General features: G+C 43.6%; 1 protein-coding gene across 15 annotated transcripts in view; it reads left to right on the top strand.

Annotated features, from left to right (window-relative positions):
- Positions 1-13,495, top strand: part of DST (dystonin) — a 572,762-nt gene that overhangs the window by 249,633 nt on the left and 309,634 nt on the right. For 9 of the 15 annotated variants that reach the window (XM_040428583.1, XM_040428579.1, XM_040428591.1 and 6 more), the window contains 2 exons: positions 1,989-2,024; positions 9,974-10,051. In XM_040428583.1, the coding sequence (XP_040284517.1) occupies positions 1,989-2,024; positions 9,974-10,051 (114 nt within the window). The remainder of the gene's footprint in view (positions 1-1,988; positions 2,025-9,973; positions 10,052-13,495) is intronic. The other 6 variants (XM_040428594.1, XM_040428595.1, XM_040428593.1 and 3 more) reach the window with 1 other exon arrangement.

The raw sequence follows: 13,495 nt of genomic DNA, 5'->3' as shown, positions 1-13,495 counted from the left end.
GGGTTGTTATCCGGCCAGTATCTCACTGGCCAAGCCAGTATTGTAGTTTCCCTGCCGTTGCTGGTAATTTTTTACCGTCTGTATTTTTTATATGGACTGTTACTAATGAGCACTTCCATTGTGGAGCACTCATTAGTACAGCCTTTAACTCCTGACCCCCCACGCCAACTATTACTGGAGGGCACTAATGGGGGCATTACTATTACCTGGGGGCACTAATGGGGGCATTAATATTACTGGTGGGCACTAATGGAAGCATTACTAAAAGGGCTCATTAGGACGGCCGTATGTGTTTTGTGGTCTGCAAATTGCGGATCCGCAAAACACATATACTGGCCTGTGTGTGTTCTGCAATTTGCGGATCGCACATGGCCGTCACTCTCATAGAAAATGCCTATTCTTGTCCACAACTGCGGACAAGAATAGGACATGCTCTATATTTTTTGCAGGGCCACGGAACAATGGATGCAGACATCTTTTGCGGCCCCACTGAAATGATTAGGTCTGCACCCATTCTGCAAAAATGCTGGTGCGGAATAAAACATACGGTCGTCTGAATGAGCGCTTACTGGGGGGCACTAATGGGGGCATTACTATTACTGTGGGGGGACTAATGGGGGCACTATTAATTCTGGGGGGCACTAATGGGCATTATTAATTCTGGGGGGCACTAATGGGGGCATTACTATTACTGGGGGGCAATAATGGGTGCATTACTATTACTGGGGGGCACTAATGGGTGCATTACTATTACTGGGGGGCACTAATGGGGGCATTACTATTATTGGGGGGCACTAAGGGGGCATTATTAATTCTGGGGGGCACTAATGGGGGCATTATTAATTCTGGAGGGCACTACTGGAGGCATTACTATTACTGGAGGTACTAATGGGCATTATTAATTCTGGGGGCACTAATGGAGGCATTACTATTACTGGGGGCACTAATGGGGGGCATTATCCATTCTGCAGGGCACTAATGGAGACATTAATATTTTGGTGTGTGGCTTAACTTGGCCGGTATTTTTTGTTGGGAAAGGTTGCAACTTGCAACCCTATTTAAGGGCCACGTCACATACACATACAATTTGTCCCATGTAAAAAAACAAAACAAAAAAAAACACCATTTAAATTTTGGGTCATACAAGGTTTTTAATTTTGTAACATTTGTAACATGTATTTTTTACCGGTGTTTTTCAAGTGCTATATGGAAACCTGCAAAAAAAAAAAAAAGCAACACACTTCGAAAACAGCACCAACAAAATGCTGGGAATATAGACCTTACAATAATTTGCTATAGATCTGGCTGCAGTGTTTCACAAATAAAGTTGACAAAATTGCTACAAAAAAATGCTGCTAAATACTTTGGGGGAGATTTATCAAACTGGTGTAAAGTAGAACTGGCTTAGTTGCTCATAGCAACCAATCAGATTCCACCTTTCATTTTCCACAGCTCCTTTGGAAAATGAAAAGTGAAATATGGTTGCTATGGGCAACTAAACCAGGTGTACTTTACACCAGTTTTACACCACTTTACACCACTGGAGCTGCTTGGGAGTCCTTGTATTCCCGAATTACCGGCTTTCCCACGCCCAGTCACTGATTGACAGCTTTCTCCCTATACACCGTATAAGAAGAAAGCTGTCAGTCATCCAGGAGAAGGTGGGGGGTCCCACTGGTGAATGGCAACTTTGATTTTGAGAAAACGGCTGAACAGAAATAAGTGGGGGTCCCCAGATTACGCTGCTGTGAGGCAGAGTACAATCGGTGACAGATTTACATCACATATTTCAGAAAAGTATTTGGTTCTGTATAGTTCCAATGGGCTTTAACCCTTTCTGTGCCCCGGTTTCAGTATTGATTTGTGTTGTGATCATGACTTCCCTTCCTTGTATACCTCCTCTTCATTCTTTTCATGCTCTTCTCTTCATTTGTGGTCTGTCTTGTGTCTTTGCTGTGCCTTCTTTTTCTGTCTGTTGTGTTCATTAGCCAAGGGAACGAGATTTTTTGAAGACATTACGGTTGGTGAGTCCCGCAGAAGCATGCGAGTTTGATCAGCATGAGGAGGTGGATGATGAGGATAAGGGGGTAGGTGTGACCCCCATAACAATACTAATTCCTGTCTAGGTTTGCAGTGTCACTGTTTTTCACACAAAAAGTTCACTTGTTACTAAAACACTTTTTAGAGCTAACCTTGCCTAGTGATGTCCGTTCTTTATAGCGGACCTCTCAGGTCAACATGTCTCTTCTAGTAAATGCTTGTTTCTCTAGGAATAGGAAACTGTGTTGTGCCATTCCTCTGTTATTCCTCTTGGTAATGTATGAATTAATTGACTGCTTGATGTTAATATTCTCCTTCTCCAAGTGTGTCCCTGCACAATCTGAATCTGTAGTGCTGAAAATGATCAGATTATGCATGGACACAGCTACATCACAGGTTCACATCACCATGTTGTTTTCCGTTCTTCTGATCCGTCAGAAGAACAGAAAAAATAAGATCCTTTATTTGGAGCATTAGTTATGCACATTTTGCATCTGCTTTAGCCATTTTCGGCTGAGATCTGTTATTTTAGACAGAAAAAAAAGTCCAAAAATTACTTTTTATTCCGTCTAAAATAACGATTCCTAAATGTTTAAAATGGATGCAAAATGAGCAATAACGAATGCTCAAAATAAGGGTCCATTCACACGTTCGTAAGTGTTTTGCGGATCCGCACACCACAGACACTATAATAGAAAATGCCTTTTCTGGTCCGCAATTGCGGACAAGAATAGGACATGTTCTATTTTTTCCAGGAACGAAATTGCGGATCCCGAAAAAACGGATGCGGATCCCGAAAAAACGGATGCGGATCCAGGAAATGTGGATTTGCATCCGTTCCAGCCCCATTGAAAGTGAATGGGTCCCCAAATTGCGGACGTGTGAATGGACCCGAAGGCCCCTTTCACACGGGCGTTGCGGGAAAATGTGCGGGTGCGTTACGGGAACACCCACGATTTTTCCGCATGAGTGCAAAACATTGTAATGCGTTTTGCACTCGCGTGAGAAAAATCGCGTGTGTTTGGTACACAAACCCGAACTTCTTCACAGAAGTTCGGGCTTGGGATCGGTGTTCTGTAAATAGTATTATTTTCCCTTATAACATGGCTACGCGAACAAGTGGACTAAGGTGAGTTAAAAAAATGTTATTTTTATTTTTTTAACCCCTCCAGCGATGTTTTACTATGCATTCTGTATTCAGAATGGTATTATTTTCCCTTATAACCATGTTATAAGGGAAAATAATAATGATCGGGTCCCCATCCCGATCGTCTCCTAGCAACCGTGCGTGAAAATCGGACCGCATCCGCACTTGCTTGCGGATGCTTGCGATTTTCACGCAACCCCATTCATTTCTATGGGGCCTGCGTTGCGTGAAAAACGCACAAAGAGGAGCATGCTGCGATTTTCACGCAATGCACAAGTGATGCGTGAAAATCACCGCTCATGTGAACAGCCCCATAGAAATGAATGGGTCGGTATTCAGTGCGGGTGCAATGCGTTCAACTCACGCATCGCATCCGCGTGGAATACTCACTCGTGTGAAAGGGGCCTAAAGGATACGTTTTTTGTTTTTGTTTTGTTTTTCTGTTCTTCTGATGGATTAGAAGAACGGAAAACGAAATGGTGATGTGAACCTACCCTAAATGAATAGTATTCATACATTTCCAGGTGGTTTCACAATAAGATATTTTTTTATGTCATGTTATGCCTCATTCACACGTCAGTGTTTGGTCAGTGATTTCCATCAGTGATTTTAAGCCAAAACCAGGTGCGGCTCTAAACACAGAAGAGGAGCATATATTCTGGTTTTGGCTCAAAATTACTTATGAAAAACACTGACCAAACACTGACGTGGGAATAAGGGCTCGTTCACACGAACGTGTGAAGCCTGTGCCCGTGCTGTGGACCGCAAATTGCACCGTCCATGGGGCAGCCGCATGGGGATCGTGGACCCATTAACTTAAATGGGTCCGCGATCCCTCCTTTCCGCAAAAAGATAGAGCAGGCACGGAACGGAACCCCATGAAGCACTCCGCAGTGCTTCCGTAGTGTTCGTGCTTCCGTTCCGCATCTCCGGATTTGCGGACCCATTGAAGTGAATGGGTCCGCATCCGTGATGCGGAATGCACACGGAACGGTGCCCATGTATTGCGGATCCGCAAATTCGGTCCACAATACGGCAACGGGCAGCACACGTTCGTGTGAACGAGCCCTAAGGCATTATTCTTGCCTGCGTTTTTTTCCTGGAAAAAAACTACTGTGGCCAGATGTAACATGTTGGCCAATAGAAAATTATAAAACTGCAAACACAGTTTTTTGTTGTGGTGTTTTGCGACAGTTTCCTGATGTTTTTTGTGCCATGGTGTTTTTTAAGTGACTAAAAAACGCTACCCAAAAACATTTTCATGACATTTCTTTCAAACCAAATAAAAGTGCCAGAACCACCCCAGTGCTGAAGCACCCTAACAAGGGAACGGCACAAAGTAGAGGAGAATGGTGAAGAAGAGCCATCTCTATTCCTGTTACCAGTATTTACTAAAAATGTATGGATAAGTTTAGTGGCATCATGCTGAAAATGCTGAGCAATCTGCGGGCAGCGTATTATTGAGCAGGAGGAGCCGAGCATTGATAAATAGTTTTTCAGGGAAAAGATTCAGCAAAACTTGTAATTTATTCATATAAACCTCTGATCTTTCTATGGTTAGGAGCCCAGGGGTCGATCCTACCCAGTGATAGACAGCCTTCTGTCTGTGACTGTATGAGGAATACCCGCTGGATTCATAAACCCAGAATGAGCAGAAATCAAAATGAAAAAATTACCAGTTATACTGAACCTCTTTCACAAAACTATGGGGGAGATTTATCAAACTGGTATAAAGTAGAACTGGCTTAGTTGCCCATAGCAACCAATCAGATTCCACCTTTCATTTTTCACAGCTCCTTTGGATAATGAAAGGTGGAATCTGATTGGTTGCTATGGGCAACTAAGCCCGTTCTACTTTACACCAGTTTGATAAATCTCTTCCTTTGTAGCAGTCTATTCAGCCCATATTGCTGTAGAACACAATACCTGCATATTGGACTGCATTTTCAACATGTTGGGTTTCCATTAAGCTCTTGCCCCTTAAAGGCAAATCTAACCATGACATTTAGAATGTGACAATTCTGTTTCCTATGATTGATCAGCAAGGATAAAGGGGTTGTCCAGGTTTTGTTAAGAAGTGGTGGCCCATCCTCAGGATAGTCCATCGCTAGCTGATCAGTGAGGGTCCGACACCCCGCACCCCGGCGATCAGTTGTTTGGCAGTAGCTCTGGTGATGGAAGCTGACTATACTGTCTACTTTGTAGTGGACTGAACTAGCACCTCAGTGCTGCTCCCATTGAAGAACGTGGGAGCAGAAAAGTAGACGGAATAGTCTGCTTCAGCGCCAGAGCTATTGACGAACAGCTGGTAGGCAGGGGTGCAGCTAGTGATGGCCTATCCTTAATAGAAGGCGGACAACAGCATCTCTTTTTCCTCTGTGGACTCCATCTTAAACATGCACGTGTGGCTCCGTCCGTGGCACGTGTCTATTTCAATGGAGAGACAGGGGATAAAACTGCTGTTAGGAATAAAGGACTGGGCATGTTGAGATCCAGCATGTTTGATCCTTCCCCACCCCCCAACATCTTCAGTCAGGTGACAGTTTTGAACCCTCATACACATTAGATCAAGTGATCTGTTTAATGTGTATGAAAAGCTTGTTGTTGCATAAAATTTACCTAGGCATCATTGTGATACGGTTTTTCTGGGATATAGACATATGAGGTAATTTATCAAACTGGTTCCCATAGCAACCAATCAGATTCCACCTTTCATTTTTCACAGCTCCTTTGGAAAATTAAAGGTGAAATCTGATTGGTTGGGCAGCTAAGCCAGTTCTACTTTACACCAGTTTGATAAATCTCCCCCATAGTAGTCATATCTGTGTATCAGAGACATCAACAAGAAGAAACAGAAGGACAAGAGCACTTAGAAATATAATAGATGGGTTTTGTTACATTACGAACTGGCCATGATGGGGTAGTATTGTACTGACACAGAAGGCACACACTTCCTGAGCAGATCTGCGGTAGAGATGATCCTTCGGCTGCGGGCACTTGCATCCTGTGACTGTGAGATAATCAGGATATTGCTAGTACTGTAGATGTAGAAGTGATGGAAGACATGTTTGATGGCGTATCAGTGTTGTTCCACCAAGCAAGTCAGATTATTCACAGTCAAATAGCTTTGACTCCCACCACACACCCGCTTCTGTGTATTATACCAGCTCCGTGCTTTCGCCAACCTTTTCTTCTCCTCCCCCTTCTGTCTGCATATACATGGCTTGTACCAGCGATTGGCATGTTGAATTTCTTCACTTGTTGCTTCTTCTGCAAATTATGAGGGAGGTGTGTGGAAAAACCAGCCACCTCATTATTCAGCTTTGTTGGAACCTGGGGAGGATGAGATCAAAGGTTGTGTTACACTGCTTTTGTGTTGGGTGTGAACAAAAAAGTCATTTTCATAGATCGTGCAAGGGGAATTCATTGAATATTTGGCCTTCACTTACATAGATTGCACAAGTGGAATGCATCAAATATTCAGACTCCATAGGCTGTGTTCTTTAGTGGAACTCTGCCACCTTGTGGTACAGATGATAAACTAAAATTTTACCATCTTTTTGACTTAAAAAAAAAATTGACATAAAACTTGTGTTGCATGATATTTTAGCCATAATTAAAATTATAGTAATATTTGCACCACACTTTTCCTAACGATATGGAACAAATCTTAATTTATTTCTGTTATTTATATGGTTTCTTGGTTTTTCAGATGATCATACGTGATAAGAGCAGACATTTCTTCGTTTTTTGCTTTCTTTTTATTACAGAGATTGATGTCACTAAAGATATGTAGAATTGGCAATGATCTCAGCTTTACGCATTGCTATCAAATGTGTTCATCTGTACATTTATCATACTGTTAGAATTTCCCACTGCAGTTTTGAGGCATTACAGCAATCATCCTACAGTCTCTTTAGGGCTCATGCACATGAACAGATTTTTTTTCCGTTCCGTTTTTTTACAGGTCCGTATATGGAACCATTCACTTCAATTGGGCTTGAAAAAACGGAAATGACTCGTGTCAGCATGTCCGTTCTGCAAAAGAAAATAGAACATGTCCTATACTTGTCCGTTTTGCAGACAAAGACAGGCATTGTTACAATGGAGCTGCCAAAAAAATGTTACACAGATGTTATGTACATGAGCTCTTAGGTTGCAGTCACATGACCATTTTTTCACCGATGTCTTTCTGAGGAACAGCCGTTAAAAAAATGCTTCCCTTCCATTGTATGTGGTCTGTCTGGCTTTCCAATAATAGGACATCATGTTTGGACGGTTGTTATTTTTCACGGGCCGTTAAAAAGAAAGGCAATGTGAATAAATCCATGGGGTAGAAGGATCCAAACTGTTGTAAAGGAAAACTGGTGTAGTTGCCTACAGCAAACAATCAGATTCCACCTTTTTTTTTTCAGAACGTCTTTGGAAAATTAAAGATGGAATCTGATTGGCTGCTTTAGGCAACTAAGGCTGCCTTCACATCTCTGGTGAACATTTCTGGCAGAGAACAGCCTGCCGGAGTGCACAGGATCCAGCTTTGTTGGACTCACTAGTTCTCCACTGAATCCCCGTTGACTGTAATGAGGTCTGACTGTGTCCAGCTTTTTTCTGGCATATATGCTAGATTTCAGACGGACAAATACCACTGCATGCAGCGTTTTTCGTACGGCCTGACAACTGGCAATTATGCCGGATCAGGTTGCTGGAACATCTCTGATGGAGATGTGAACGCAGCCTAAGCCAGTTTTCCTTTACACCAGTTTTGATAAATCTCCCCCATCAACCGCAGTAGTTCGGAAATGGCTGGTCATGCAGCTGTTTTCCACTGTCATGTGAATGAAGCCTTATAGAGTAGACCTGACACTCCATCCCTCAACCCATAGTCTTCCGATACAAACATCACGCTCTGACCTCATCTTCCTGTATCCAGATTGCTTGGAGCGATGCATGGTGTCTCCATTATAGTAACATGAAAGAAAACTAGTAGTGTGAACCTGGACTCTATAAAAGTTGTTGCTCTTCAGTTATCAGGGCTCACTGGTTTACCTTCATGTTACTAGATACTGTTTATGTTTCATGTAGTAGTTTATGGCTGCAGTATTACTGTACGCCCAGGTATTATGTATGTGCTGAAAATGCCTTGTGTATGTCGCATAAATGCCTCTAGTAACACGCCTTCTGGAGAAAGTACCATATTCCTAGAGGGTCAGGAAGTTAAGATATGGGGGTTTTGTTGGGTTGTCACCTGGAGAGCTGGTGGTCACCAATAATTTTCTCTCTCTGATAAAATATCTGTGGAGTTATAGAGTATAAAATGTCTTGACTTTTATCTGTTGTCCTAAAGTGTTTTATGACCCCTAAAATAGGTTCCTCCAGGCTCACATTCATTTAGTGGTTTTCTGGTACTTATTGATGGGCTATCCTCAGGATAGGTTATCATCGTGATCAGATGGTGGGGGTTCGACACCCAGCTGCTGTGCTGGAAACAATACAGTGGACGTAAGGCTCTGCCCACTTTGTAGTTTCTGGCTCTGGTTAACTGCAGCTGTTTCCCATTCATTGGATGGGAGTTGAGCTGTAGTACTTCGGCACGGCCACTACACAGTGGTTGGAACCTGGTGTTTTCGGCTGATCGGTGGGGGTGCAGAGTGTCGAACCCCCCTAATTCTCATATAGATGTCCTCTATTGAGGAGAGGCTTTCAATTGCTAAGTACTATAAAACCCCATTAAAGGGTTTTTTCTAGCAAAATTGATGGCAGCGGGCTTAAAAACTTGAAAGAGCCAGTGCCCACCTCACTGATGGTGCCATTCTGTTGCTGCCGGGTCCCCTCTGCTCTCTATTTCCTGCCCCAGTCTTGACACACAACCAATCACTAAATGAGGCAGGTCACTAGTTGGCTGAAAGGGCATCTCCAGGCATTTCCTGTGTGTTTAAGTATGGACAGGAAATAGAGAGCGGACCGGATGGGGGGGATCGATGATGTATATGTTCTTTTATTTTACTTAAGCCTGCCTCCTCAGTTTTTTATCATGCTGGACAACCCCATTAAAGTAAACTGTATTCTGTACTCAGAGTTTTTCCAGTACCACTGGTCACATGGGGTCTAGCCTACTTTTAGTCTTACTGTTGCTCATTAGTTTGCAATCCAGTGCTACCCTTCACCACTAGGCACTGGTGAGCTAGTGTTGGACCAAACGTCATGTTATTGTGCAACAGTGACAACAATGGGTGGTAAAAATCTAGTGGCCTGAAGCTGAATTGTAAAGGTAAATATATTGTAAAGTTTATTTTTTAAATATAGTGAGCTGTAGGAACCTATTTTTTGGGGATTTCAAACCCCCTTGAAGGGGTTATCTCAGAGTGGCTGGACCTGAGGTGGGGTTCATACTTTACCTGGCCTCCGCCGCTTGATTCCGGCTGTGTTGCTCCACTGCCACCTCTGCAGGTCCCTGGGAATCAACATCCTGTTGACAGGCGTCACGTGACCACTGCAACCATTCATAGGCTGCAGCCCAGTGTGTTACCACTTGGGTGACAGAGACCTGGGACCTGCTGAGGCGGCCGTAGAGTGATGCAACCAGAATCCAGCGGCGGGGACCAGGTAAGTACGAACACCACCGCAGGTCCAGCCACACCGAAGAGGTCTGTTTAAAAAAGTTTAGTCTTGGATAACCCCTTTAAGCATTTTTTCTCTTGAACATTGCCACCAATTTTTACAAGGCGGATGCTCTTTACATTTATATCAATGTATAGTACAATCTTTTATTCTCTTTTTTATTTTTAGCCCAGAGAAAAAGGCCGAATGCGCTTTCACAGACTACAGAATGTACAAATTGCACTTGATTATTTGAAAAAACGCCAGGTAATGCCTTTCTTTGTTTTAAATTATTCATTTTTATAATTATAGTAAATTTGTGATTTAGTGTTATGATTGTGTTCTATGTCATACAGTTAAATTATATTAAATGGATTGCCTCATCAGAAATCTCCATATTATTAAAATCAGGTTTTTACAATGCATTTATTTAAATATATAAAATATTATTCTTACTATAGACATCGTTAAATATTCCAGTACTCACACTCGCCACAAGAGCAGTCACAACAGACTGACACTTTCTGTTTTCTGTAGCTCACATGTCAGCTTTGCTGTATAGACTGGGACAAAATAAAGTAGACTCATCATTGTCATGCAAGTTAAAGTGGTATTCCCATTTTATTTATGGAAGTTACGCAAACAGCTCGGCAGTTACCATAATTCTGACCTGACTCCTGCATTCAGTAGGCATTCTGATCTCAGCCATGAAGTTCTATTATAGAGCTTGAGGCCTAGATAAAACACAACACACTCAATCCCAAGGCTCCAAGTAAGTCCCTAGTAAGCTTTGACATTTCTCTGTCAATGAACTTCATAAAGCACAGGAGTGGGGTTTCGTGATCGAGATACAAGACAGCACAATATTAAATTATATATTTAATCGCCTTAAGGGCAGTGCTCCAGACTAAAAAAAATACCTAGTAGCCATTGGCTCCTGAACTGAAAAATTTAGGAGCCAAATAAAAATTTTAGTCGCCAAATCGAAACAGAATAAAAATTTTGGTATCGTGACAACGCTACGCCGATCAGATTGGCATAGGGTTGTTTCAATACCAAAATTTTGATTCGCTTTCGTCACCATAAAAAAGTATTGCGATATTCGATACCACGCAAAAAAATAAATAAAAAAAAAACACCAAAAAAAGCCGTGTGCATTTCGCATTTTATGAAACGTTCGGCCCATAATAGAACAGTCCTATCCTATTTTTTGGGGTGACAAGGTGGCAAAAAAATGGCAAATCGCATGGTTTTTATTTATTTATGTCTGTTACGGCTCTCACCGCATAGGAGATATTTTTTAATAATTTAATAGTTTGGACTTTTCGGACGCTGCGCTATGTAATATGTTTATTTATTTATTGTTTATATATTTTATATGTAAAATTGGGAAAGGGGGGATTTAAACTTAATATTTTAGGGTACTTTCACACTAGCGTTTTTCTTTTCCGGCATAGAGTTCCGTCACAGGGGCTCTATACCGGAAAAGAACTGATCAGTTATATCCCCATGCATTCTGAATGGAGAGCAATCCGTTCAGGATGCATCAGGATGTCTTCAGTTCAGTCATTTTGAGTGATCAGGCAAAAGATAAAACCGTAGCATGCTACGGTTTTATCTTCGGCGAAAAAAACTGAAGACTTGCCTGAATGCCGGATCTGGCATTTTTCCCCATAGGAATGTATTAGTGCCGTATCCGGCATTCAAAATGCCGGATCCGTCCTTCCGGTCTGCGCATGCGCAGACCGGTAAATATGTGTAGAAAGATACAAGACGGATCGTCTGTCCGCATGACAAGCGGAGAGACGGATCCGTCCTTGCAATGCATTTGTGAGATGGATCCGCATCCGGATACGTCTCGCAAATGCTTTCAATCACATCCAGATCGGCGGATCCGGCAGGCAGTTCCGACGACGGAACTGCTTGCCGGATCACACTGCCGCAAGTGTGAAAGTAGCCTTAGGCCCCTTTAACACGGGCGAGTATTCCGCGCGGATGCGAATCGTGAGTTGAACGCATTGCACCCGCACTGAATCCCGACCCATTCATTTCTATGGGGCTGTTCACATGAGCGGTGATTTTCACGCATCACTTGTGCGTTGCTTGAAAATCGCAGCATGCTTTATGTTGTGCGTTTTTCACGCAACGCAGGCCCCAAATAAGTTAATGGGGCTGCGTGAAAATCGCAAGCATCCGCAAGCAAGTGAGGATGCGGTGCGATTTTCACGCATGGTTGCTAGGATGAAAGTCTATTCACTGTATTATTTTCCCTTATAACATGGTTATAAGGGAAAATAATAGCATTCTTTAATACAGAATGCATAGTAGAAGGTCAATTGAGGGTTAAAAAAATAAATAAAAAATGAACTCACCTCCTCCAATTGATCGTGTAGCTGCCGGTCTCCTGTTCTTTCTTCAGGACCTGTCAAAGGACCTGTAGTGACATCACTGTGTTCATCACAGGGTACATCACATGATCCATCACCATGGTAATGGACCATGTGATGAGCTCAGTGACGTCACCACAGGTCCTGAAGAAAGAACAGGAGACTGGCAGCTGCGCGATCAATTGGAGGAGGTGAGTTAATTTATTTTTCATTTTTTAACCCTCATTGGCACTGCTGGTTATTATACTGGGGTGTGGGGGGTGCACTGCGCCACCAATGTTTATTATACTGGGGTGTTGGAGGGGCACACTGCGCCACCAATGTTTCATATACTGGGTTGTTGGGGGGGGGGGGGGGCGCACTGCGCCACCAATGAAGATAACTGACCTGATTATACAAATACAGGAGGCGGGTGCCGGAATCAAATAGCCGGCACCCGACCTCTATGACAGGGAGCTGCAATCAGCTGCAGTTATCCCCTCAGGTACTGCACCTGAAGGGTTAACTGCTGCTGATCGCAGCTCCCTGTCATAGAGGTCGGGTGCAGGCTATTTGATTCCGGCACCCGCCTCCTGTATGTGTATTAACAGGTCAGTTATCTTCATTGGTGACGCAGTGGCCACAGCCCCTCCCCTCCTCCTCCTCCCGTCTCTTCTTAATGGCGGCAGCGGCGGCACAGGTGGAGGCAGAAACTCGTTCTCCACTGCGCTGCTGAGAAGAACATCGGCGGCGGGGCAGAGAACTATCAGCTCCTGTGCCCCGCCGCTGTATTCAACTGCAGAGCTGCGGCGGCGGGTCTAGTTGCAAATGGCGACAAGACTAAAAAGTTTTGTCGCCATTTGTAAATTCTAAGTCGCATTGGCGACCATTTTGGTCGCCATCTGGAGCCCTGAAGGGCACACTAGATATAACACTATACACACAGGTAATATATACAGCGGTCTGAGGTTACAGATACAGGTGCTATAGGTACAACAGGGTTAAGCAGAGCAAAAGTCAGTTACCGGGTAGATGAAAGTTCCTTTGGGTTATGAGAGTGGAATAGTCCTTGGCTGCAGTCACGTGGGGGCAGTGATGTCAGCTGGTTCCTGGTCTCTCCAAACACATTGGCACGATGTGACCCCCTTAAGAAAAGACACGCCTGCTTGCTGGCATGGGCTTATGACCTGTACCCGGCCACTCCCCTCCCCGTCTCAGGGAAGAGTCCACTCCTCCTTCTCTGGTGCTGGCAGCAAATGACCCATAAAACCCCTTAGGGCTCAAAGCCCCAGACCAGAATGTCGCAGAAAGGTGGTTCCGGGCCCAATTGATCCGCCTGGGTTCC

Source organism: Bufo bufo, chromosome 4, assembly GCF_905171765.1.
Source record: "Bufo bufo chromosome 4, aBufBuf1.1, whole genome shotgun sequence".
Lineage (NCBI taxonomy): Eukaryota > Metazoa > Chordata > Amphibia > Anura > Bufonidae > Bufo > Bufo bufo.
Note: the sequence above shows the minus strand (reverse complement) of the source record. Positions and strands in the feature narration are given on the sequence as shown.